The 27,995-nt window shown below is 34.1% G+C and overlaps 1 protein-coding gene across 2 annotated transcripts; it reads left to right on the forward strand.

Annotated features, from left to right (window-relative positions):
- Nucleotides 1-1,833: 1,833 nt before the first annotated feature.
- On the forward strand, nt 1,834-27,988 carry LOC114334239 (protein shuttle craft). 2 transcript variants are annotated; one of them, XM_028284276.2, is made up of 10 exons: nt 1,834-2,343; nt 9,507-10,081; nt 10,188-10,452; nt 11,012-11,333; nt 13,435-13,659; nt 13,867-14,064; nt 18,736-19,091; nt 22,189-22,359; nt 25,679-25,906; nt 27,360-27,988. In XM_028284276.2, exons 1-10 carry the CDS (start codon nt 2,084-2,086, stop codon nt 27,901-27,903), a joined length of 3,144 nt encoding a protein of 1,047 aa, XP_028140077.1. In that variant the 5' UTR covers nt 1,834-2,083; the 3' UTR covers nt 27,904-27,988. The 2 variants fall into 2 exon arrangements, with proteins under 2 accessions (XP_028140077.1, XP_050510956.1); XM_050654999.1 differs by lacking the exon at nt 1,834-2,343 and adding an exon at nt 8,299-8,351.
- The last annotated feature ends 7 nt before the right edge of the window (nt 27,989-27,995 follow it).

Consider the following 27,995-nt stretch of genomic DNA (forward strand, 5'->3'; position numbering starts at 1 on the left):
ATATTTTTGTTGCACTATAAATTACAGTATAAATTAATAACTAATGAATTCTAACAATTGTATTCGGTTATTATCACTACAAAATAAAATATTCAAGTTTAACAAAATACTCCCATAAGACTCAATGTTAAAACGTCCTGACAAAATCTGACAGCGTGTCACGTGACTGTAAGTAGAGGGGAGACGCACGGAGCCAATAATAGACTAATAGCATTCGGTCAGTAGGTACATCCCAGACACCATCCACTACTTGACATATATCTTATATGCAGTTAACCGCTTCAAATGTCGCTCAAAAGATCAAGTTTCTGTCCAAACTTGATCAAAAGAACAAGTTTAAGGACGTGAATACTGGGCATAAAAATATTCATTCGGTTAGTAAATCGCAGGGTATATTAACTGAACCACAAATATCTTACCCCAACGTTCATAGCTTCAAACAGACCTCAAAAGGCCAAGATATCAAGCCAATAGTGGATCAGCAAATCAACAATCTCATAGTATACGCTAACTACTTTCGAATTATCTTACAACAAGGCTGTCCACAGTTTCTGCCGCAAAAATATCAAGACATCAAGTTTTGTCCACAACATAAAGTACGTAATTACTGGACAAGAAAATGAAGATTCATATTTTTATTCATAGACTAGACCCACTACATCTTCTTCAGGTGCCATCTCCGCTACGGAGGTTGGCAATCATCGTAGCTATTTTAATTTTTGAGGCAGTAGCTCTAAATAGTTGTTTTGAGCTGCGTCCAAACCATTCTCTCAGGTTATTCAGCCATGAAATTCGTCTTCTTCCGATGTTTTTTCTGCCATCTATATCTCCTTATATTATGAGTCGTGACCCACTACATCACAATATGTTATTCCAAAGCAGTTAACAGCTTCAAATTTTCCAAAAAAAAAAGAAACATTAAAACATCGATTTTTTGTCCAAAACAACATATTAGATATTCTGTAAAAGAATGTGGTTGAATAGCATTCTGGCAGTAAGTAAATCCCAGACCATAGAGGTATATATTAACATAGAGGGAGCCTACCTTCCGCGCTTCCTGACGACAAGATCTCATGGACTGGTTTGCTGCATCTCTTTCTAACACATTGTATCGAAAATCTATGATGACATTCAGTGTGAATATAGGCACGGAAGAGGAGGACAACTGTAGCAGCTTTACTATGCGTAAGAGTGAAACAGCACTAATCCAAATAAAAAAGATGGTGTCGTCACTTCGCTCTGAATGACACTCTCTCTATGCTAATATATAACTCTATGTCCCAGACACTATCCAATGCTTCACAAATATCTTACCCAGAAGCAGAAATTTAATTTCACTCAGGTTTTTGGTAAAACAAGTTTAAGTATGTAAATTCTGGACATATATTTCTCAAAACATCAAGACAGATCTTAATAAGTGTAAACTGTTATTAAAACCTAGCGAATTTCTCTTTAGTTTTAATTTGCTCGCAATTGATTAATTTTATTATTATCTCCCCCTGCATCTATCATTCATTTTATACCACTACGCCTATGATAAATTTTGACATTCAACTATCTGATGCTAACTTCATATCCGTGTAGTTCTTATGAATGACAGTTGACAGTCGTTATGTTAAAAATTTCAAAGAGGAAAAGAGACAGAAAGATATATTTGCCGCGAGGATTTCTTGACAAAACGGAAAATGCGGGTTGTTAAATAATTTATAATTCAAATAATTAGTAGGACGACAAATGGACATAAATTCCTACGCCAATAATGTTATAAAAGAAATATTTTAAAATCATTTGGCAACCAGAAAAAGATGAGAATCGTTTCTGTGCCAAACGTCACTCCAGTGAAATGTCATTCGCTCATTGAATTGGGTTAGAATTAGAAGTCGCTTTGTGAAAATTATTAACAGATTATTTGTGACCTTATCGTTAATTTCATGATTTTGTGCAACAATATGTAAAGATTAACTCACCGCTGATACAAAATGCTGATTTATATCTCAAAGTATTTCTGTGAAATCGAACTATCCGTATCAAAGGAGTGACTCGAGCTTACTTATAAAAGAAATGAGTTGATTGCGCTGTTAGTATGTCTTTTTACGATAATCAAGCAACTAGTTATCCAGGCGGTACTTTTACGTCAGCCGAAAATTTTTTCACCGGATCGCAAAGTGGCCACTTTTCTGGAACCACTCCAGTCGATATATCTCATTCCACATTGGAGCCAACAGCCAGAGAGTTCTTTCCTACCTCTAGTTTTTCTGAGACTAATAATGGTGCTGTTAGGAGGAGACCTCAACAACATAATAAATTTAGAGATAATAAGGAATCTGGTAATTGGAGAAATAGGTAAGCATATTGTGTTATGTACTCCTATTCTTTCATGTTTTTACTAGAATTATTTGTTGTATGTTTTTGTTTTGTCAAATTTCACAACCTCTTGTAACTTATGTCAGTCCTGGTATTTACATCTTCCTTTTGTTTTCTAAAGTCTCACTCGAATACTCATTCTTAAATTTCTTCTCCCTACTTGTGTCTATCTTTACTCTTTCTCTTTTATTCTTTTACCTTTGAATGTTTAATTCCCAATTTTCTTCTCAAGAATTCTGTTATTCTTTCTTTAATTTCTGCATTTGGCACTCCCTATTTTTAATTTATCAAACTGGTTTTTTCCTTTGTGCTATCTTCATAGTGTATATCGCTCATCTGGAAGAAAAGTGACATAACTCAAAAAATGCATAAATCGAGTTATCTTGTTAAATTGACTCTAAATATCCTATAATATTATCAGGAAAAATGTCACATAGATATTTACTTCCAACTTCGAAAGATGATGGTAGTGTCATTATTCTTTTGATGGTAAAATGAATACTTTTATTCTGAAACAATGACACTTTTCAGTTATGCTCTGACATTAGACGTGAACTTATCATTATTTAACACAAAAACCGTTTTATTTCGAGAAGTGTACTTACTAAACCCTAGGTATTTTTCATTAATTTTAACAAAAGTGGCCAATATTTTAAAAGAAACGTGACATAACTCAAAATTCTGATCTTTTTCTTTGTTAAATCAGATATCATGTTTTTTTGGTTTTGCCTCTTACACAATTAGAAACGTTCACTTATCCACATTCTTCGTCTTTAATTTATAAATTTTAGCAGTTACCATTTAAAACTTATAGTCAAATTAAGATCTAAAAAATCTGTTTTTATCTCCCCTGAAAAACATGTTTTTTTGAGTTGGGACACTGTTCTTCCGGATGAGCGATATATTTTTTTCTTTCTAGATCATATTGCACATCCCGTTCAAAAGTGTTCACTCAAAAAAATTACATTTTTGTGTTTATCTCACATACAAAATGCATTGTCACCATATTTTTCCTCAGCAATGTGTAATATTGCAACCTAAATAATATTTCAATTCATGAAGCAAAACTATATGTCACAATTAAAAGTCAAAGCATATTGTCTGGTAAAAACAATACCATTCGAACTTGTGACAAGAAGTTGCCCTAGTTTTTGGTAAAAAACTTATTAAGAGTAAATAGTAGCTATCAAAAGGTAGCAACAAAATATAACTTCGGGAGATAGTATCATAAACTTTGGCAACAGTGGTAATCTTTGACATTATCTAAGATTAATATTTTGACAATATCATAGTCGCGCTAAACGGAAGTAATAGAAAAAGATTTTATTATTAATAAATAGATATTTATAAAAATAAACCAAAATGGGTGAAAATTTTATGTTAAGATAGGTATTTAGAAAGGTATTTGCATGAAATATCTAATAATAAAACAATAATAAATAATCATTTTTTGTTGTGAAGCGAAACAAATTTCGGTTTTCGCACAATTTTGGCACAGTTTTTAATGGACTTTTCTTGGAAAGCTTCACTTTATTTTTCGTTTGATTAACTTTTTCCGTTTTGTTAAACTATTGATATTTTTAGAATAAAAAATCCTCCTAAAACTTTATATACTCACATTAAAATTCGAAATATTTTTACATAAAATATACTTACCTACCTACATATAACTAAAACTCACAATTAACAACAATCTATTCTTTCAAAGAGGCCAACAACTTATACAACAACAACAAATATATAATAAATTAACTATCAATAAACACTACTTTCCTATGAAACAACAAAAACGAATTCTTAAATTAACACACTACTGCAATGAACAGATATCGATAAAGATGACAGAACAGATTAGAGAAAATCTGACGCAGGTTTGTCAAAATGACAGTGATAATTTCTCTATGTTGCCTAATTAGTTATTTAGTTATAATATGTTTGATTTTTTGTTAGAAGTCAAAAATTTTAGTAGTTCCACGATTACACAAAATCTAGGCATGGGATAAAAAGTTTATTTGACGAAAGTTTATTTTTTTTTCTTCTTAATGGCGGTACAGGCTTCTTTTTTCAATATTTTATTTAGTTGTAGAGTAATTTCCATGTACTAACATATTTCTGAAATTGGGCTCTATACCGCCATTCTTTATTATATTACGAATATGTGTGCCAAATATCTCGACAAAATATTCAAAATTAGAGCCGCAATCTTGGAACACGTTTGTTGCTACCCGTTGATCGCTACTGTAGCCTCTTAAGAAAAGTATATTATCTTTCCTGTTACTCTAGTCCAGTTGTAACAGTTTAAAATTGATATTATAAAAGTATTAAGAGTACGAAATTGGAAAACCAAGGCGAAGGATAGGAACGAATGGAAGCTGTTTCTGGAATAGCATAAGACCCACCATGGGTTGTAGAGCCATTGACCATGATGATGACTTAAGATAAAAAATATATTAGGGAATAAAGCGAATATTTTGTTTTCACTCTCCTGTAAAATTTTAATATTTTAAGTTGCTACTGTTTAGAACGGGACTTGTGATATGTTTGTATTTCATACAAACTTGTTTCTTATATTGGTGTCTTTAATTTTTCATATCACTCTTTTGGATGTCTAATACCATATTCCATTGGTAATATTTTTTGACAATGAAGTCTAGTTACTCACAGAACAGTGGGGAAATATAAGAACTGTGTTATTTAATATATTTACCATTTTCTTTACACATTTTTAATACCGTTTCGAATACAATTTCAGATAATATGGTTGTAGCAAACTTTTTTTAATGTTTTATAAAATTTTACAATTCTGTTTGAAATATAATATAATGACATACTGATTGTACTGATAATCTTAAATTTTATCTAATCTTTATTACTATGCTAACCAAGCTAATTTTTTGTAATAAATTAAATGTTAATATTTTTAAATTTTTTATATGATATAATATACAGTGATGATCGCGCTAATAACCGGCAAAATAGCATAAAACGTTTTCCATCTTTTGTGCTATTTTGCCGGTTATTAGTGCGCTCATCACTGTATAATTTTAATCAAAATATGTATGTGCAAATGGTGTCCTCAAATTATTCAAACAGTCCTCTGTTAAAATTTGAAGCCACAAGTATTTCTGTAATATTACGTAACACAGGGGACTGTTCATGTCACATGGGACTGTTTGTTTAGGTGTTGTCAAGTCTGAGATGTCAGACGGCTCATCTATGGCTATTAACAGTATCATCACATTTTTTGGTATTATCTCGAAATGCCACCAAAACAAGAGAAGAAGTTTACTAGAACAAAACCATATGGCTGAGCATTTGAGATATCAACAACTTAAAAATGACCCTAAACAGAGAAGAAATGGGAGAAAAAGAAAAGCAGAAATATCAAAAAAAAGAGGGAAAAGGTCACAAGAAAATTAGTTAAAGAAATTAGTTGTCATGATCAGAAAGCTGTGTAAAAAGGCTTGGAAAGAGCATTGTTCTAAGTATCATGCAAAGCAAAAAGCCATAAGAGAAAATACACCTAGTCAGAAGATCTCACAGAAGAATGTCTTATACCTTTTAGACAATTAGAAAGTGAATAGTTATAGGTTATACAGAGGCGGCTCTAGCCCATGTAGCGCCCGTGTGCAGTCGATGCACTGGCGCCCTTTGGTAGACATTCAGTCAAAATAAAATAGTCGCATAGGTACCTACCTAGTACTAGTACATATGGTATTAGGTGGTATTAGGTACCCTTATAATGTAAACAAAAATCCAGATGCAAATAGTGCAATATTAAATGATGTCGGGAGCCAATAGGTATTCACAGCGTCCGAACAACCTACCCAAATCTGTTTAAAATATTTAATTAAAAATTAATATTTTTATCCATGAGGTAAGGTTGAAAATTGGTTAAGGAAATTTGACAGGTTTGAGTACAATGATCCTTCACTGTGCGCTACTGTCACTGGCAATGTGAGGTAAATTTTAAGAGCAGTGAACAAATTTGGGAACACTGAAAGTAATTTATTTGTATACAAGTAATTTAAAATATCCAAAGATGTACTAGAATCAACAATAAACTTTGGTAATAATCGTATTTATTATTGGTAATAATCCATTAAGGGGGGGGGGGGGGTATGGTTTGAAATATTTAATTTTTTTATTATTTCAAATAAAAGTACATAATTTCAAGAATACTCTCTGAAAACTTCAAAATAATCGGAGTAAAATTACCAGAGATACAGGGTGTTGAATATCCCTACCTTCGACTCGCTTTGCCGCGGCTTCGCGCCAGCACGCTTGAGCGTAGTGAGAAACGTTAAACAACTGTTCGCCTTCTCTTTTGTGGATTACTCCGCAATTCAAAAAACATATTCCAATGTTCATCACTTTACGATTTGGCAGACAAATCAGAAGATGAAGATGCAGTTGTCAAAACTTTAAACGCATTTTTCTCAAAACTGTTTTTTCAAATGCGGTGGACATTGTAACTAAAAAACTACTTGACCGATCTTCCTGAAATTTTGCATAGATTTTTTTTAGACATTTCGTGAGGTAACAACGTCGAGATATTTTTCGTTCTATGCTTATTTTTTGTTCAACAATATTAAATCTCTTGGCTTTCACAAAATTTTTATCAAAAATTTCGTATTTTTGACTTCTGAGTGATACCAAAAATTCAAAAAACATTAAAAATAAAAAAACTCGACGTTGTTACCTCGTGAAACTCATAAGCTAATTAAATCTTTTTGAATTTTTTGTTTCGTATGATCCAGTGATGAGTTCTGATGTCCACCGCAAAATCAATTTTTTTTGAGCTGCCTGCCAGTCCCCAATGGCTTATTTTTCAATATTTTGGATTGAATTGATTCTTAAATATTCTTTGAATTGTACTTAATATGTTTATTTAATTTAAAAATAAAATAATTCTACCATAGCGTCGAAAAAAATTCACAAAAATGTGCCTGATATGTTGATTTTAAACCATACCCCCCCCCCCCCTTAAAGAGCTCAAACCTAACTACCTGTGAAGAGCCAAAATGAAACAATTTATTTTCTAAATTAAAACAATATGCTCTTTTTGTATCTAACTCTAAATCCTTCCAGTGTTTTAATTTTTGAAGAAATGAAAGTCATTATTTTGCCTTAAAAATAATCGAAGCGTTCGTCAAACTTAGTAATTGCGGAATCTAATAGGTAATAGAAAAGTTTACTTTAAAATGTATTTTCGCGTTCGTTACTGGTTCATCTTCCGCCTCATGATTAAAAAATTTTCTACGAGCACGAGGGCGGTAGGTGTGAAAAAATCTGCTATTGCCTCGACTTCTGCTACAGTTTTCGCAGTATGAATGAACTCCTCAAAAGCTTAGTCATTGCGTAATTCAGACAAACTAACTTATATTGAGGCTTACAGAATCAAAACCTGCTAGATCCATGTGTTGAAATTTTGTCAGGAGGCTAAAAGAACATTAAAAATGTAAATTTTCCAAAAATTATCCGGCATTTATCATTCAAAAGAGCATCAATAAATATAAAATGCCACACTAATTTGTCATTTTTCTGCACGCCTCTTGTAGCTTCAGAAATTTGTACTTCAGTTTGGATTTAGCAGAAAGAAAAATTTAGGATTTAGTAGGTTTTGATTCTGATGGGCTCTATTGAAACAAAGCATATTTTGTTTTAAAGCATTTTTTAAGTTGAAACAAAGTAAAAGACCCGCTCTTTGGCGCTCGGCGCCCCCAACATCCCGGCGCCCGTGTGCACCGCACACCCTGCACAATAGGTAAAGCCGCCTCTGAGGTTATAGCAAAAGAAAGAAAAATGCTAAAAGGAAACGCAAAAGAGACTGAAAATGCCTTATGATTTAAAAAAATAAACAAAAATGGTAATAAAGCTAATGAGGATCTTACATCATGCGATGCCATATTCTGCATGTAAGACATTGTATACCTGCTCCAACAACATATGAAGATTTTTGAAGAGGTGGACCACTTTCCCCAAAGGTACATCCAAAACATGATCAGTTCTATGCCAATTGAATGATGAGTGCCAGCCAGAACTGTGGTGGCAGCACACATTATTGAAACTAGCGATATTTGCCTTTTATAACAATAATGGAGTTTATTCTGACAAGGGAAAGTCTATTGTGACAAGGGAAAAAACAGGCCGATTTTCCGGATTTTTTTTCTAACAAAATATGACTCGTACATTAAATTAAATTAAACCGTCATCTTTATTATATATTCAAGTATTTGTAAAAAAAATTTCAAGCCGAAATATTCAAAATGGCCATCGTGGCACTCCTTCAAGCGCAGGTCCGTTTTTTTAGGTGCCCAAACGGTGTACATGAAATCTCACGTCTGGGTGATCTGAAACAAAAAAACAAAATATGGTTATCATCTACATAGTATTGACTCTCATCTGACGGAGGATTTTGTCGATAAAAAATTTTGGCGCCAAAAAAAAATTCTTGAAATTTTTTTCTATTTTTGTACCCAAATTTGATGTTAGTATTGTTTATAACAATTAAAAAAAAAACGATATCAAAAAAATCCTCCGTCAGACGAGAGTCAATACTATGTAGATGATAACCATATTTTGTTTTTTGTTTCAGATTACCCAGACGTGAGATTTCATGTACACCGTTTGAGCACCCAAAAAAAACGGACCTGCGCTTGAAGGAGTGCCACGACGGCCATTTTGAATATTTCGACTTGAAAATTTTTTTACAAATACTTGAATTTTATAATAAAGATGACGGTTTGATTTAATTTAATGTACGAGTCACATTTTGTTAAAAAAAAATCCAGAAAATCGGCCTGTTTATTCCCTTGTCACAGTAGACTTCCCCCTTAAATTTATGGACTATATAATTCAATTGTTACTACAACCTAACTGTAATGGTACATCAAAATTTTCAATCCATTTATTATTTCCTCTTCTTTGCTTGTTTTCCATTTGTTACTAATGATAATGTTGGATTATGTGATACAAGAGGAGCTGACTCTATACACTCTGATATACACAATAGATGTAATTTCATATAAATAAAAAAATTCTTAATTTTTGTGGGTAGCTCGATTTCTTGGACACACAGTGTAATATGTAATTGAATTATTTTTATGTAGCCTGAATAAATTATTGGATGCATTTCCTAGGTATGGTAGTGGGAGAACATTCAACAGCTCAAGATCCAATTTTAGCAATAAAACCGGCAGAGAAGATCAGTATGCTCATGTTCCTGCAAACTATAGAAGCGATAATTCATACAATACAACTGATTTTCAAAATGATGAAGAAAGACAGCCTGAGCCAGAAAGAAATTCTCAAAAATACCACGAAGATCATTACGATGATCACGTAGAATATAACGATTTCCAAAGTAGAGATCAAGGTAACAACTCAGTGCCGAGTTCCTCAAGAAATTACAGAAATACTAAGAGATATGATAACTATTATCAAGGACGGTCCAAAGGTAACTACAATGAAAAGAATTCCATGAACTATGATGATAAAAGGAGTAATAATTATAAAAAACAAAACAATAACTTTACAAATGAAGATAATTCGAGAAGAAATAACCAAACTCAGAAGAGAAACAGCTACAAATCTTATTATGATTCAAGAGGTAGTCAGAAATCAAGAGAAGGTTCTTCGTCTAATAATTGGAGAAAAGAAAATGTGGGTGTAGAAAAAAGCTCGTCCAATGTGATTAAATCTAGTACCAAGAAATGTAAGTATATTATGTAATATGCTATTATTATGTACATGGTAATGTATGTAAGAATTATAAGTTACAAAATAGTTTATTGTTATCCATTTTTCTATGCAATTTTTAGTGGATGCAGCCTCTCAACGAGAGAGATTAATAGAAATGCTCAATAGACGTATGTTAGAGTGTTTAGTCTGTTGCGAAAAAATTAAAAATACTGATAAAGTGTGGTCGTGTATCCTCTGCTACCACATATTCCATTTAAATTGCGTAGTAGCCTGGGCAAAGTCGTCCAAGATTGAAAATGGCTGGAGATGCCCAGCATGCCAAAACGTTTGCAGTGAAGTGCCCAAGCAGTACAAATGTTATTGTAATAAGGCAGTGGAACCGAGGTAAGTTAGCTATTCTTCTCCTTTCTTTAACACATTGGCTGCCATAATATTAAAAAAAAGTGGGTCTCTACAGCTACAAGTCTCCTGTTTCTATGCTTTCGAGACAACTTTGGTGTGTCGTGTGGCTGTTATCAACAACAACATGAGACACATTAGTGTCTCACGGCAGCCAACGTGTTAAGGTGCTTTTTCATCTGTCAATTTCGAAGAAAACTAGAAGAAGAAAAGTTTAATAAAACCTTAGAATATGCAAAAAAAATTTTTATTAATTTTTAACATTCTGAAGCTATTTCCTTGTGGGATTTTTGTAATCAACTATTCTAAATGGGAAATAAACCACAATTAAAATTTTTAACATCTTATAAATTCAAAATGGGGTATCAATATAAAGAGTTTTTGATTAAAATTTTTGTTCGTTTACCTCACACAAATAAATTATAAGAAAAATATCAAGTTTTGTTACTTAAGATATTTTAATGTAGTAGCATATTGTATTGATGTATTATTTTGCAATGTATCCACACAATCTGGTGTATATTTTGATGTAAAACTTTTTTAGGTACGAACCTGGAGTAATTCCTCATGGCTGTGGCGAAATGTGCCTCCGAAAAGGTAGAAATTGCGAACACAAGTGCACCATTCTGTGCCACCCTGGGCCCTGTCCCGATTGCGTGATTATGATATCTAAATCTTGTGGTTGCGGGGCAACACAACAAATGGTAAAGTGCAGCACAGATATAGAACTGACCTGTGGCGCCATCTGCGACAAACAGTTGGAGTGCGGGTTACATCGTTGTCTAGAACACTGCCATCAGGGTGATTGTCCGCCGTGCGGAAAAAGTATCATACAGGAATGTTATTGTGCCAAAGAAGGCCGAAAGGTAAGTCACATTTATCTCTTAACTTTGAGAAGGAAAAGTCTTTAAACTCTCCTTTTTCCTATGGCGCTACAGCCCAATTTGGGCCTGACCTCTCCCAGTATCTGCCTCCAAGTATCCCTGTCTTTGGCTGCTCTCCTCCAGCTATCCACCCTGCATATCACTTTAGCATTGGTTCTCACTTCGTCTATCCACCTCTTCCTTGAGGTTTTTTCCTGAATTACATATTAAGCTTACTAAATGAAAATTGGTACTTTTTACAGCTGACTCAAAAAGTCCATCCTATTGGGGTGATCGGGGAGGAATAGACTTCAACTGAATCTCAATTGGTATACGAAATTAGAAAACCAAGGCAGACGATAGCAAGGAATGAAAGATGATCCTAGAACAGTGGTTCCCAACCTTTTATGTTTGGCGACCTAGAACGGACCCACTATATGTTGTAGAGCCAGTGATAATGATAAATCTCGATTTGAGCTAAATAAGCTCTGATTTATTCAAATTCGTAATTTTATTTGAAGACTCCACTTAATTCCATAAATTGATTATTGGTACCAATAAAGTATAGAAGCCAGAAGCTAGAAGTATCCATAACCTAGAAGCCTGAATAGACAAAGGACCTGCAAAATCTACAACTGTGTAAAAAGCGCGCGAGAATCATATAAAACATTTTACTCCAGCTGGGAAAAAAAAATACTAGAAAAAACCTGGTTTGCAGAAGAAAAGTTATCATGACAATGCACCTGCTCATTCTACCATTCTTAGAGCCCAAATTGATCAAATTGAAGTACAAACGCTTGGAACATCCAACCTATTTACCAGATTTGGCTTCCTCCGAGTCCTGTCTCCTCTCAAACCTCTAAAATTTATATGTGATCAGTGGCGGCTCGTGGTAATTTAAAATGGGTGTTCAATTAAGGAATGTAATTATAGACACGGTGGGGGGTTTTGGGACCTCGCCCCTTTTTTGTCTAAAGGACACTGCACACATCTTATGGAATATATAACTCAAATTCAATAAAACTGACATAAATAGATTCGTCTCAGTTTAACGGTCATTTCGTATCATTGCGCCAACTCTTAATTATGATTAATTACAAAATTTTACACAATCGATAAGACCGGATAAAATGTAACGATTTTTTTAACTTGGTCGTTAAAGTCTATTTTATATTGATTTCCTATACCCAGAATCTAATAATTGGCGAACATCAATATTGCCAATATCTGAGAGTTGCATTTCATTTTTTAAATGAATTTGGGAAGATCCGTGATTTTTAATTTTTGTCGATAAATGAGATAAATCCCGAACGCCCGTTTTTGTCCACTCTGAAGAAATAGTTTCATTTTTCGAAAGTACTAAACATGGAAAACAAAACAAAGAATGTAGTCTATCACACGTTTAAAGCAACGTTTAAACTTTTTGTTTTTTATAGCACATTCTTGTACCAAGTTTATCTCCGGCCGAGGTGGACCATTATTTTTTATAACAAGTCGATTTTCAAAACTATTTGCATTTTCCTTTATAAAATCCACTGAATAAGGCTCCATCATAAAACTATTAATATTGTATTTAAGATTTAACTGTATTTAACTTGAACCCACAACAGAAAATTCCAAACTGTGAACCGAAACCAGAGAATGTTCTCCGCCGAAACGTACCACTGGTCTCTGGGTGCACTGCACAAATTCTTACTATTTTAGATAGGCGAAATGCTCTTTCACCGATTTTAAGATTTCTCTTTCTAATACAGGCGTAGGTTAGTACTGGCTGGTTCAATTTGAATTCTGCACCAGAGCACAAGTATCTGCACTTGTCACGTGCATCCAGCGGCGCGGCGTAGAGCAAATAAATATGATTACTAAATAAAGTTATATTTTAATTTAATGATTCTATAAGATTAATAAAAATATTTTAATATTTATGAGATTTAAAAAAACTGTATTTTAATTAACTTTTATTGGGTGTTCACTGCACAAGTGAACCAATGGAGAAACCGCCCCTGTATGTGATGTATTTTTGATCAATTGAGAATGAAATAAATTATTGGAATAAAATAAATATTTTTGAGGCCATAAACTTCATAAAATAATTATCTTTTAGGTACCTTGTTGCGGCGAATACAAAGGCCAAAACCATTATTCGTGTGGGGAAGTATGTGATAAACTATTATCTTGTGGAAATCATCGTTGCCAATCGATATGTCACGAAGGTCCGTGCGAAATCTGTCCTGTGGATATAAGTGTAATCAAAACGTGCCCTTGTGGAAGATCTCCTCTTAAAACCCAGAGGGTATCTTGTCTAGATCCTGTTCCATGCTGCGATAAGGTATGTTTTTCCTTTTTTATTGTACCTATTTTTTAACTACACCATTTTAAACCTTCCGCTAGTTGCGTAGATTTTCAGGACATGCATAATCGTCGTGTCCAAAAGACCAGTATTTATTGAACATTGTTTTTGGAAAAAGAAAAAATGATAACTTTTCATTGGTGAACAACACCAATAATTTTAAATTGAATCATTTTGTTCTTTCAGGTGTGCGATAAAATTTTAAAATGTGGCCAACCCAACTCTCCGCATCGTTGTGAAGCTACGTGCCACGAAGGTGCTTGTCCTCCTTGTCCATTAACTACAGTTGTTAAATGCAGATGTGGTCACATGGACAAGGAAATACCGTGTCAAGAACTTACAACTAAAGCTGACGATGCCCGGTGTCAGAAAAAATGTACCAAAGTAAGTTTTTAGTTGAAAATATTTTTCTACTTAGTTAGATACAGTATATTAAATCAATTTGACGCTGTTTTGGATTGAGTATGTCAACGGAAATAGCAGATTATCTGTTCTACTGTATTCGTCCTAAACATATGGTCCTTCGAGCCGGATGATTAGAATGAGTTGATTATAAAGCGTGTGATACACACACGAGTAAGTACGCGAACTTATGACTCGACGACCTTTTTCGCGCGTGTGTCACAGCAAGTACGCGTACTTTAAGTCCGCCGAGTAAGTACGCCGTCGATCCAACAAGTTTGAAATCTTACTCGTAACCCGTACGTGTATCACTGCCACGAGCCGCGAGCCTCGAGACATAATGTTATCGCGTTTAAAGTTACACTTATATTTTCACTAATTAAGCAAATTGCCTAGAAATAATTCAATCATTTATTGTTGAAAGGAGACCAAGTTACATTTTATAATGTTGTTCTGAAGCTATTTCCTTATGGCATTTTATAATCAACTATTTTCAATGAGAAATAAGCCACAATTTTACCAAAAAAATGATTTTATTAACGCTTCGAAGTCCAAATCGGGTTTCGTTGTCATTTTATAAGTTTTGAGAAAACCGTAAAACACTAGTTTAAGCTTTTTTGATTATTTGTTTTTGAGTAAACCTAATTATTTATAAGCTGTTTTATCCTCCTGATAAAAATATTACCCTCTTATCTATGATATTTTGTTTGTTACCCACACTTTTCGATTTCGTCTTTTTTTATTAGTATTAAAAATGTATAACACGATAGGATACGATACGAAGTATATAATACGATAAAATTCCTAAATAGCACAAAGCATCTTCTCTCGACGACATCGCAATGAGTTATGAGTAAGTCTGCCATGTATCACCGACGGCGAGCCGAGTAAGTCCGCGATCTTTAAACCCGCGTACTTAAAGTTTGCGTGTGTATCACACGCTTAAGAGTTTCGGACAAAAAATCCCCACAAAAACTCTCACACAAATAATCCCCACAAATTTTTTGGACAAGATATCCCCACAAAAAATTCCGGGTAAAAAATCCCCAAGAAATATTTGCTGCCGAATAGTTCTCTAAAAGTTTCCAATCGCCATGAAACCGCTTTTCGTCACGAAAATAATGATTAGCAATTAAGATTAAGCATGAATTGTAATTTCGATTACCAAATTTCGAATTCCAATTCCATGCCGATAATTATAATAACGTCGTAAATTGGAATTAAAGTTTACCGAAATTTGCAATTTACTCTGTTATTATAAAAAATTCAGACTTGAAATTTTATTACATTTGAGTGACATTATATTTTCCATAAGATGTGCGCGGTATCGTTTACAAAAAGGAACAGGTTTTTTGTGTTACAATCAAGATTATCGTTTTCAGGAGCATCACGAATAGGCAATGTTTTGAACGTAGTTATTCAAAACAGAGTGGGCAAAAGATTTAAGCGAATAATTACAACATGATTCCCAGAGCCTTAGCTCATTCCCCATATCTTCCACGATTTTTGAATAAACTCACTGTTTTGTCATGTAGAATTTGAAGTTTTCAGCATGGAATTGGAATTCGAAATTTGGTAATCAAAGTTACAATTAATGCTTAATCTTAATTGTTAATCATTATTTTCGTGCCGGCAAGCGGTTTTATGGCGATCGCCATAACTATCATGCACTGAGGCTGAAAAACATTTGAGTCGATTGCATTCACCGGAAAACTTTCATAGAACTATTCGGTAGCAAATATTTCTTGGAGATTTTTGTAACATCTTTCCCACTCAATACCTTTACCTAACTGAACTTTGTTGTCATTTAAATTCTGATTCAAATATTATTAGATAAGGTGTTGCAGTTTGAGGATTGATGAGTTGTTCAAAGACTAGTGTCTTCACTTCACATGTTACATTAAACTATTGTTATGTTATAAGTATCTTATCATCACGTTATTGTCGTTGCTTTACTGTCGCCTTGTTCGGAGCTAGTTTTTCGCCGGGCAGTATGTTTAATCTCAAACACTCAATTTTCATATTCGATGTTAAGAGGATGGGTACGTATTTTCGGCTGCAATGCTATTCAAATGGGGATTCCATTTTTTCGAATCCTGAGAAATCTAATAAGTATTTTCGAAAAATTTAAACGTAGAATGAAAGATTACGTTATTAGTGAGGGCCAAAAGTCCTTGAGACCTTCTATAATGTTTATTTTAATAAGTTACAGAAGTGAAAAACTAAGAGAAAATTTAGTGTGATTTTTAATTTCAAATATCTCATTCAAAATAAACTTTTTATTTATTCTAAGAGACTTTCGGCCCACGGTAATAATTTAGTCTTTCATTCTGCGTTTAAATTTTTTAAAAGTATTTATTAGTTTTCTCAGAATTCGAAAAAAATGGACACCATGTCCGTGGTAATATTTTCCAAATATATCTTTGTCTTACAACGCACTCAGTCGAATGGAATATTGTCAGCATATTGTCAGTCAGACAGTGGTGATAATCAGTGACAATTTTAAATATTTGACATGGCATCGAGAATATTTTGAGTTGTTGATTAAATAATATTGATATACACCCATACCTCGCTTTACAGCCTAGATACGTTCCACGAAATTTGGCCGTAAAGCGAAAAGCCGTATAAGGAATCAAGTATTCTAATACAAACTCATACAAATTCCAATGGGATCGCTTCCAAATTTTTTAGATATGTAACATGGTTTATCATTCAAAAGGCATTTTATTTTTTTGTAAATCAAAAACACATACAAATACCTAAATACAAATACACAAATGTTACATAAAATATGTGTATGTAGGTATACATACATATTTTTTGAATGTCTTTGAATCTTCAGATAGTTCGGATAATTTAGTGGGATGCTCTGGTCTGGTGTATTATCCAAAATTGGCAAAGCCTTGTTGCTTGTTAGTGTCTCGCGCGAATATTATTTGTACGCTTCTCTACAAAAGTGATTTTTGAAACAACCCTCAAAAGTAGCCTTACTCATCCGTTATTGTCCTCAATCCATATAATCAATAGTTTTTCTATTTTTTTTTTTTCATAATCGAGTTAATATAATTTTCCATAATGTAGATGTATCGACATCGAAAAAAAGTTTTTTGGCCGTTATAGCGAAACATTTTAGGCCGTAAATCGAAAATGTGTCTTAATTGAAGAGCGCCGTTATAGCGAAACGCCGTATAAAGAGCGGCCGTATGCCGTATAGCGAGGTATGGGTGTATAGTGTATTTGATAAATAATTGATTTAAGACGTGAACTTAATAAAAAGTTATTTATTGTGTATTATTTATGGAAGATCCAAGCAAAGAATACATCAGGATAATATATTCTGGGATCCAAGTATTTTGTTGTTAAAGATGTTCAAAATTGTAAGCGTTCCATAGTAACAATATATTATTAAAAAATCACTTTACACTTTTCCTCTTTTCTCGATTGAGTATTAGTTTTTGTTGTACATATAAATTATTACAATCGCTGAATACATAGTTAGTGAAAAAATTATCACATTTATTAACTGAATTAATAATTTGCAATTATACAAATAACAGTTATACAAGAACATTCAAAAGTCATCTATTTAAATTAATGATGGCATTTTCAAGTAGAATAACATTCTAGTAATGTTTACATATCCATACCAGTGTGAATTTTACTACACGTAATTTGCCGTGTAAAGACAGAAAAAGTAGGGATAGCCGTAAAATATTTGCGAATTATGTACCCATGGCCTTAAACAATCTTTTTATCACACCGTATATCACACTAACGCAATTGTTATTATATTGCAAACATGTGAGGGCTATTTAATTAATTTAATTATTGCAAATCATAAACAATATTTTTGGCAACGGACACTAATTTTGCTGACTAAATGAAAACCTTTGTTCGTTGGTCATCTTGTCGCAAAGAAAGAGTATACATTAGAATCATTCTTTCGAGTAAATTCAACGAGTCAAGATGTGGCTTTCATTTCATTCATTCGAATCACTTTGAAGAGACATGAAGTCTCAAATGATTATCAGTTCAACCATCAAACGAATCAGTCAGTAAAGCACCGTCATTAGGTCTCCCGGGAAGTTAGTGTAGTTTATAGAAATAAATTATCATCTTTAATTTGGTGTTTCACTAAAGCCTCGGTTTCCTCGAAATCGGCACCGACAAACTGCGAGCGTAACACTGCGATGAAGGACGTAATAAAAAACTGTACCACGCAAAATAATAACAATGGTTTCCAAGGATGCGTTGGAAGCCACCGCTTGCTGAGTTTGCACATTCCATTGCCGCAGTGAAGAACCTTGAATTTTTCACCGTAATCTGACGTCTTTCATCGCAGTGTTACGGTCGCAGTTTGTCGGTGCCGCTTTCGAGGAAACCCAGGCTTAAGGGCGATATATCCTGCAGCTGAGCCGAAGGGTTTTTATACATGGATATATTTTGTCCAAATAAATTTGTGGGGATTTTTTGTCCAGTTATAATTTGTGGGGATTTTTTGTCCGGGATTATTTTTCCGGGGATTATTTTGTCCTAGCTTCGATTATAAATAAGACGGGCCGAATAAAAATCATAAAAATACAATTTGTATACAACTTCTATGAGATTTCGTACACATTTTAAGCTAAAACACTCCAAACTCTATTTTAGAAACGTTTATGCGGCAAACACAAATGTAACCAACTATGCTGCATAGAGATAGAACATATCTGCCCTCTTCCATGCAACAGATTGCTCTCCTGTGGCCAGCACAGATGCGAACGCACATGCCACTCCGGCCGTTGTCCTACTTGCGTCGAAACCAGCTTCGAAGAACTGTACTGCGAATGCGGAGCTAGCGTCATCTATCCTCCGGTTCCGTGCGGTACCAAACCGCCCAACTGCCTTAATCCGTGCTCGAGGCCGCGGCACTGTGGACACGAAGTCAACCACGCGTGTCACACTGGGCCGTGTCCCCCTTGCACGGTACTTTGTAAGCGGTGGTGCTACGGACATCATGAACAAAGGTAATTTTTTCGATGTACATAGTCGGTATGTTGGTTCTTTGTACAGACGTCACCGTTCATTTTTTTTTATTTAACTTCCCAATTTATTTAAAATCTGTAAAACAAGTTACAATGAGTAAAAATGTTGTGACCACTAGTGTAGGTGACTTGGAGAAAATGATTCATTAATCATTTTCTTTACAAATATTTTACATAGATATAAAATTGTTTGTCTCTGGGAATTACGGCACATATAACTAAAATCGCGATGGTAAATCACTAGGTGTATTTAGTCTAAGTCTTCGTCTGACTGGTTGTCTCAAGGTTTCTGGCTAGTACATTTGGATGTTGTGTCAGTCTGTCTTCGTATTTCTGTGCGGAGTTAGTAATTTCTTCTTTTACTGTTGCAATTTCTAGATCGCGTCTAATAATATTATTTGCAACACACCATGGGGCATTTGTGATTATTCGAAGAACCTTCAATTGGAACCTCTCCAAGATTTCGATATTGGAGTTTGATGCAGTACCCCAAAGTTGGATCCCGTAACTCCATATTGGCTTCAAAATTGCTTTGTAGACCAGTACTTTATTTTTCATCGAAAGTGATGATTTGTGACCAAGCAGCCAGTAAATATTGTGTAATTTGAGACCAAGTTGTTTACGCTTCATAAAAATGTGTGTTCTCCAGTTTAATCTTTGGCCCAGGTGCATTCCAAGGTATTTGACTGTTGCTTGCTGTTTTAGTTGGTGGTTGTTGATGTATACAGGCAGGCAGTGACCTTTACGGTTTGTGAAGGTAATATGAACCGATTTTGTTTCATTTGTTTGAAAACGCCACCGTTTTAGCCAAGTTTGCATTTTGTTGAGGCTGGTTTGCAAAAGTTGAGAAGCTATCCGTGGGTCCTGATGTACTGACATCACTGCTGTGTCATCTGCATATGTAGCTGTTGTGGTTTGAAAGTTTGTTGGTAAGTCCGCTGTGTACAATAGGTATAACACTGGCCCCAGAATACTGCCCTGTGGAACTCCGGATCCAACTGGAAATAGAGATGTGCGCTCATATCTATGTTGTACAAAAAATTAACGGTTATGGAGGTAGGATTTTAAAATTAGGAAGTGAGTGAGAGGAAGCATTTTTTTAGTTTGTATAGAAGAACTGTGTGCCAGACTTTATCGAATGCTTGCGAGATGTCTAGAAAGGCGGCAGTGCAGTACATTTTGTCTTCCAATGCTCGATTAACAGTTCTGCATATCCGATGAACCTGTTCTATGGTTGCGTGTGTCACCGTTCATATGAGTCACATTTATATGAGTTATCACCCCTAAGGCTGGGGCGGGACGACTTTGATATCTGACGGAAAACCCTATTTTTATTGCAGATTCGGATTCTACCTGAAAATGTAAAGTAAAATACTAAGTTTTCAATATAATAGCACATAAAACATTAAAAATATTACTCTAAATTCCACCAGATTGAAAACAATGGGAACTTTCCCTGGTTACACCTCGGAGGCTTCTAAAATTTGCAAGCCATGACGGATGCTGAGACTAAAGAATTTACAATTTATAATTCACGTCCCATTTGCTCAGCGCGGTAAAGTTCCAACGAGAATGGTTCCCTTCGTACTCCAATCGGAGTAAACATGTAAATAAAAAATGAATAACAATTTTCAATTTCGTTGCAACACGAAACTACAGCCGCATTATATTCTAGTTCAATCAGAGAGTGTAGCAAGCACCTCTACCGGTTTCGAAACTTATTTGTCTCTCATCAGGAAGCACATATGCTGCTCTCTCTGACCCAACCAGGACAAACCCCGGCGTTCACTTACGGATTGCAACGAACGAAATGGCAGGGATGCCCTAGCGGCAACTGCTAGCAAAAGACTAAGTTTTCAATCTAATAGCACATAAAATAACACTAAAAATATTACTCTACATCCCACCAGATTGAAAACAATGGGAACCTGCTCTGGTTACACCTTCGAGGCGTCTAAAATTTGCAAGCCATAACGGATGCTGAGACTAAAGAAAGTGAGGGAATTTTACAATTTATAATTCACGTCCCCGTTATGGCTTGCAAATTTTAGAAGCTTCGGAGGTGTAACCAGAGAAGGTTCCCATTGTTTTCAATCTGGTTGGATTTAGAGTAATATTTTTAATGTTGTTTTATGTACTATTAGATTGAAAACTTAGTCTTTTGCTAGCAGTTGCCGCTAAAGCATCCCTGCCATTTCGTTCGTTGCAATCCGTAACTGCACGCCGGGTTTTGTCCTAGTTGGGTCAGAGGGAGCAGCATATGTGCCTCCTGATGAGAGACTAATAAGTTTCGAAACCGGTAGAGGTGCTTGCTGCACTCTCTGATTGAACTAGAATATAATGCGGCTGTAGTTTCGTGTTACAACGAAATTGAAAACGGTTATTCATTTTTGGTAAAGTAAAAGCTTTATCGGATTTTTTTTTGATTGACGATAGATGGCGCTGTAATCGTAGAAAAACAATACAAATTAAAAGCCTGCAAACTAATTTTTATGGTACTAGATAGAGTGTTTTAAGAACAATCCGAATCTGCAATAAGAAATGGGGGTTTCTATTTAAGATTAAGTTGACCCCTGCCCCAACCTTAGGGGGTAGAGACGGGTGCAATGCTTGGTGTCATTCGATAGATTTCTGAAAAATATTAAACACGTGTGTTTTGGTTTTTCACAAGAAATCAGGATAAATAGAATTTTTCCGATTATAGCACCATCTATCAACAATTCGAAACAATCTCGAATAAAAGTTACTTATATTTGCGTAAGGAATCCAAATATACAATAAGCATATTTCGTATTTGGTGCCATTCGATAGATTTTTGAAAAATATTGGAACATATATAGTGTGAAAAAAATAATACTTGAATACTATACATGTGCAAAGAACCATCAGACAGGCTATGCTGTCTAATCATAAACTTATACAGTGCTCTACAAAATTGGTGAAACAATTACTTCATTTGACATTCAAAGTCGTTGTTATGAGAACTATTATAAAGATGAATCTTTATAATGAAATAAATTTTGGCACTAACTAATCTTGGTTTTTGCATGATTCTAATCCGCTTTCTTTATATGTTTAGACCTGCGATACCGTGTCATCAAGAAAACTTCAGTTGTGGATTGCCTTGCGGGAAAGACATGTCTTGCAAAAGGCACAAATGCGTTAAACCTTGTCACGACGGCCCGTGTCCTACACCCTGTAAGCTGCCGTGTAATGTACCTAGAGAGTTGTGCGGTCATCCGTGTGGCAGGTTAGTATTAGACGTTATTTACTTTAAATCAAAAGCAATATCATGATTGTTGAAAGTTATCTGTAGGTATTTGAAGAACTTTTTCAAAGTAAAGAAGCCTCACACATCTTATGGAAAATGTAATGTTACTCAAATGCAATAAAATTTACACGAATAGATTCGTCTCGAAATTACAATCATTTTATATCATTGCGCCAATTCTGAATTTTGATTAATAACGGTGTAAATTGATATTAATAAATCTAAAATCAAATGGGAATGTATGTAACTTAGACAGAGAAAAGAAATTCTGTGAAGTGTTTTATCTTAGCAGGTATTAAGGTCTTATCTTATAGATAATAATGACAATGCAGTTCCAGTGACGCATCGCAGAATAAGGGTCGCCTCACGCTAGGCTAAAGCTGTTTTAGATAGCAATAGTATATTTCAGACTAATAGTATTTATGGATAGGACAGTTTTATGGACTTCAAAAATGTCATTTCCCTAAACTTTAATTACAATTTACGCCGTTGTAACATTTTTTTATATAATAGGATTAGTAAATAATTAATATACCTGTTGGATTAAATTTTTAGCCCACTAGAACTCATTACGGGTACGCCTATGGCCGTTTCCGCAAATAACTACCCTTGGCTAATTTTATTATCATAACGGTAGGAACTAGCGGTACTGGCACATTTCGTTGTCGGTACGACAAACACAAATAAGTTATAGAGACCCTAACAAAATAGTATTGTTAGAATTTTTCTGCATAAAGAGAAATTTAAACTACGAGTATTCGCATCATAAAACTAGTCCCGTTGTTGTAACGTTAGGAAATAGGGTAATAAAAACCTTTTACCAGTCTACTAAGATCCTGTTAGGTTCCTTGCCTTCCCTTGCGGCCTGTTTGAAGCGCTACCCTATTTCAAAGGATCTATATTTTTTGAACACTTTACAACTAAAATACCGTTACTTTATCTAAAAACGAAATAGATCGGTACTTTTTAAGAGTTGCAATTTTTTTTGAGATGGGATATATCCCCACTTTTTTTAAAGAAAAAGCATCGAAAAGATTGCGGATAGGAAAGGACTGGGCGGCTGAGTATCTTGGAGTGCAGACGTGTGTCTCTAGTATCTAATATCTTATCTACAATATATCTTATCTGAGTGTGAATTCACTCTATCATCTTCCTGATTGAGATCTAACATACGATTAGATCCAAATCACAATATAAGTAACTTCAGTGCTTGATTACTAGTTAAAGTAAAGTTAGATTCAGTGCAATTTAAGAAGCAACATCATCGAGAGTTACTGTAAGTGTCTTAATTAAACATACATCCAATTATCTCCAAAAGTAGAGCTAATCTACGGGCTATCTACCTCAACCCTTTCTTCATCTATGGTTAAGGCTAACCACCGATGTAATCTAGTTCACTAAAGGATAGCGATTTCATTAATATAACTTTTTATTCATTAAATAAGAACTTTTCATTATCAAACATTAATTATAAAAAATATAAGTAAGACTAAGTGAATAAAAATGGTATACATTTTTATTTTTATATTCACTAATTAATTAAAAGCTGTGCGAGTGGCTATTTTTTATAAAACCGAGTGCGGGGTGGTTTTTGAATTTTGAACTATAAACTTTTGTTAACTTTGTATGCTTTGCCTCTAATTTTATTATATATTTGTTCTTTATATTTTCTATCCATCATTAAATTTACCATATCAGTTTTCTCGAGATGAGCCCTAAAACAGTAAAGAGAGATTTTTCATGATAGATGCTTGATTTGATTTTTGAAGTTATACTTCTTTAGGCACGAGGTAAATTTTTACATTCCCTGGCGCATGCGCACACCGACAGTATGGTATTAGTCGCTAAGCGCAAGTAAGGTGTGCGTGAAAAGAATGTATTATTAGTGTTTTTAGTAAATATATATATTATAATTTTTATGTCTGTGGATTTGTCTTCCTCCTAATAAGTATTATTGAAAATGTTTATTTTCAATTAATGTATCTGTCACCGTGATTGTAATTATGTCCGAGAAATGATCGACTGAATACAAAAACGGTGGTAGCTGATCGGTAGAGGATTCGCCTAGGGATCGAGAGGTCCCCTGTTCAAATCCGGACAAAGTCATATCCTTTTTTTTGTTATTCTTTTTGTTCTTTCTAAAATTAGTTTAAATTATTATTTAAATACAATACAAAAAAAACTGTTTAAAGTAGATAGGTATGTATATTGATTTCGTTGAAATCATAATATGAAGTTAGATTATATTATAATAGAAGAAGTATAACTTCTTACGTGCGTACAAAGTACACACACTCTTTTTTTTTAATTCATAACCAGGCTCTCTACTGTGTTTTTAATTGTGCATGATTTTACCATATGATACTTGTATTTCTTTTATCATATTTATTGTTTATTTCTATCTGTACCCAACCACACATTAATAGTTGGTGCAGTCTTTATTTGTGTATATAGTTTCCCCTTTATTTTTTGTTGTTTTTTTGGGATTCACCCTTCTGGTGAACCATTTGTTCAATATATTGTTTTTTGTTTATTTCACGATTTTTATTTATCTACTCCTAATAAGTTTCCTGATAATAGATGACCTCTAAATATTTGCTAAGTAACATAACTATCACTATATTATCTTCGACCAGGAGGAAGATCTCGCAGAATAAGTTTTATAGGTAAGTAGGTGGACTGTCACCGAAAATAGTTATTATTTCTTTATGTAGTGTGTTGACAACATTTATTTCTTTTACTAATTAACTGTTCATATCTTTTCTGGTATTTGGTCTCCGAACCTAAATACCTTTCCTTACCTGTTTTCGTTTCTAAGGTTTCTTAATTTTCCCCTTGTAACCCCAAAAAGTTAAGTGGCGCCCTCTTTCTATCTTCCCTTATCTTTGGTAATTTTACCTATCTATCTTTTTATCTGTTTCTCTCTCTTCTCTAATCTACCTTCTCTTGTCTTATCTTTACCTATTTCTTCTAATGGTCCCATTCCACGTCCCAAAAGCTAGTTTCTAACCCACGACTCGCTTTCCAACAACCATCTGGCTGCCGTTCGCAGTATCTCCATTGGTGACCTTTCTAGCACCATCCAAAACAGGTTTCCGAGGTTACACCGTTATTAATCAAAATTCAGAGTTGGCGCAATGATATAAAATGATTATACTTTCGAGACGAATCTCTTCATGTAAATTTTATTGTATTTGGGTGACATTACATTTTCCATAAGATGTGTGCGGTGTTCTTTAAAAGATACACAAAAAAAATCTCCCTCAGCTAATAAGTCAATTATATTTTTTATTTTTAGGCCATGTCACGTACCACCCTGTCCGGAAAGTAGTTGCAAGCAGATGGTACCAGTTACGTGCCCGTGTGGTCTTCAAAAAAGTACGAGACCCTGTACGGAAGTCGCTGATGAATTCAAGAACATCCAAATGGCGCAGCTAAAGGAAAAGATGGGAAGCTTGTCGACGAGTTCCACCATCGATTTGACAGATATTTTTAACGCTCCCAAAAAGCCGACTGTTTTAAAGATGTAAGTTATTAAAACGTTTTTCTGTATTTGGCTTCGTCTTTGTCACTATCTCCACAAATTTTGTAATCCATTTTAAACATAGTTCTATGTTTCCTAGGTACCTGAAATTTTCAGAATAGCTCAGAACTAACTAACAATGCAATATTTAATTGCTATTATATGGATAAATCGATTTTTTAATTTCAAACTATTTTAAAAATGTGACTAATGCAATGACATTTAAATACCATTTTAATAGTTATTTAACCAACAAGTGTATTAATAAGGGCGATTAAAAATTGAGATATTTTAACGCGTGAGCGGAGCGAGCGCGTTAATGTTCGAGATTGTTAATCGCCATTTTAATTCACGAGTTCGTTACAAAACTTTTCCGTCAACCGTACTTTTCAGAAATAAAGATATCTTAGTTTAAATTTTTATTTACTTAACGATAAACAACAATTTGAGACATACAATGACAAATAGTACTAACAGCGGCTACTTGATTTTAAATTTTTTAGTGGGAATATAAATAGGTATATGTTTGGTTGCCTACATCACAGGTCACTGCCAATCACAGAGCGTTTAATTAATTTATGCAAGCAATGTATGTTCTGTTGCCTATAATGAAATCGTTCATTAATAGAAAATCATTCATTAATAGGGGTCATTAATCAATGATGAGGGTGTTAAAATTGATCATAAATGGACGGTCGACGGAAAAGTACGTTAACGAATCGATACGTGGTGGCTCAGTGGCAGAGTGGTAGACTGGAGATCGAGAGGTCCTGAGTTCGAAACCCGTCTGTTATGTATCTTTTTTTAATTTTTTTAATAAATGATTAAAAGTTAATATAATTAAAATTTATATTTTATAAGTTAATTATTATAATATAAATATTATATATACCATTTTAAATATTTTTTTTTGATTTATATGAGTTTAAATCTGCTAAAGAAATTATGCATCTAAAAAGTCGATTACAAAAGTCTTTTATGACATAGAAATTGAAACAACAAAATAGTTTATAATTTTATATTGGGTCCTATAAATAATGAAAACGTTTTATTATAAAAAGTTCTTTTTTATAAAAGTGTAATTATTTTTAAATTGTTTTATCTGTCCTACTTACCCTCACATCCATCGTATACAGATCATTTCTTGCTTCAAGTTGTGAGGTACTTATTTCCTTCCCTTTTATTTTTTCTGATAAGCCCTTTACATGTGAGATTAGAGCTGTGCTTGCTTTTTAAATTATTTATTATGTGGCTTATTTCTTTCTCTGAAAAAGAAGTTAGAAATATTCAATGATTATTTTGTTCTATATTAATTTGAACATTTTTCACTTGCTTTATTTTCTTTACAGCTTCCTAATATTTTTAACCATAAACACGTTAAAATATTGCTAAATCTTCAAAAACTATAGCATTTAGATTGTAGTAAATATTCATAGCTTCTGTTATTTTTTTTTAGATTGGAATGCACAGAAGAATGCCGCGTTCTGGACAGAAACCGTAGACTAGCAATAGGCCTACAAATCCGCAATCCAGACTTGAGCCAAAAGCTAACACCAAGATACTCAGATTTCATGAGACAGTGGGCCAAAAAGGATCCACACTTTTGCCAAAAAATCCACGACAAACTTTCGGAACTCGTTCAACTGGCCAAAAACAGCAAACAGAAGAGCCGCTCCTATTCCTTCGACTCAATGAACCGTGACAAAAGGCACTTTATCCACGAGTACTGCGAGCACTTCGGCGTGGATAGCGCTGCTTACGACATGGAACCAAACAGAAACATAGTAGCCACAGCCGTTAAGGATAAGTCGTGGCTGCCTAGTATGAGTCTGTTGGAGATTATTCAAAGGGAGAACGGCCAGAGGAGGGTTCCCGGGCCGGTACTGGGGGCACGAGGCCCCACCAGCAAAACCGAAACAGTGTCCTTGAAGTTGCCTAGCAGAGTACAAAGGTCGAACACGCCTCCTAATGAAATTGTTGATAATTTCAGATCATCATAGTTATCAATATTTTTACTTTATTTCAAGTTTATAAAATGTTATATTATTGGAAGCAAAATAAAGATTTTTTTGGTTATTTTCATTATTTTTGT

This window comes from Diabrotica virgifera, chromosome 1 (assembly GCF_917563875.1).
Source record: "Diabrotica virgifera virgifera chromosome 1, PGI_DIABVI_V3a".
In the NCBI taxonomy this organism is placed as follows: domain Eukaryota; kingdom Metazoa; phylum Arthropoda; class Insecta; order Coleoptera; family Chrysomelidae; genus Diabrotica; species Diabrotica virgifera.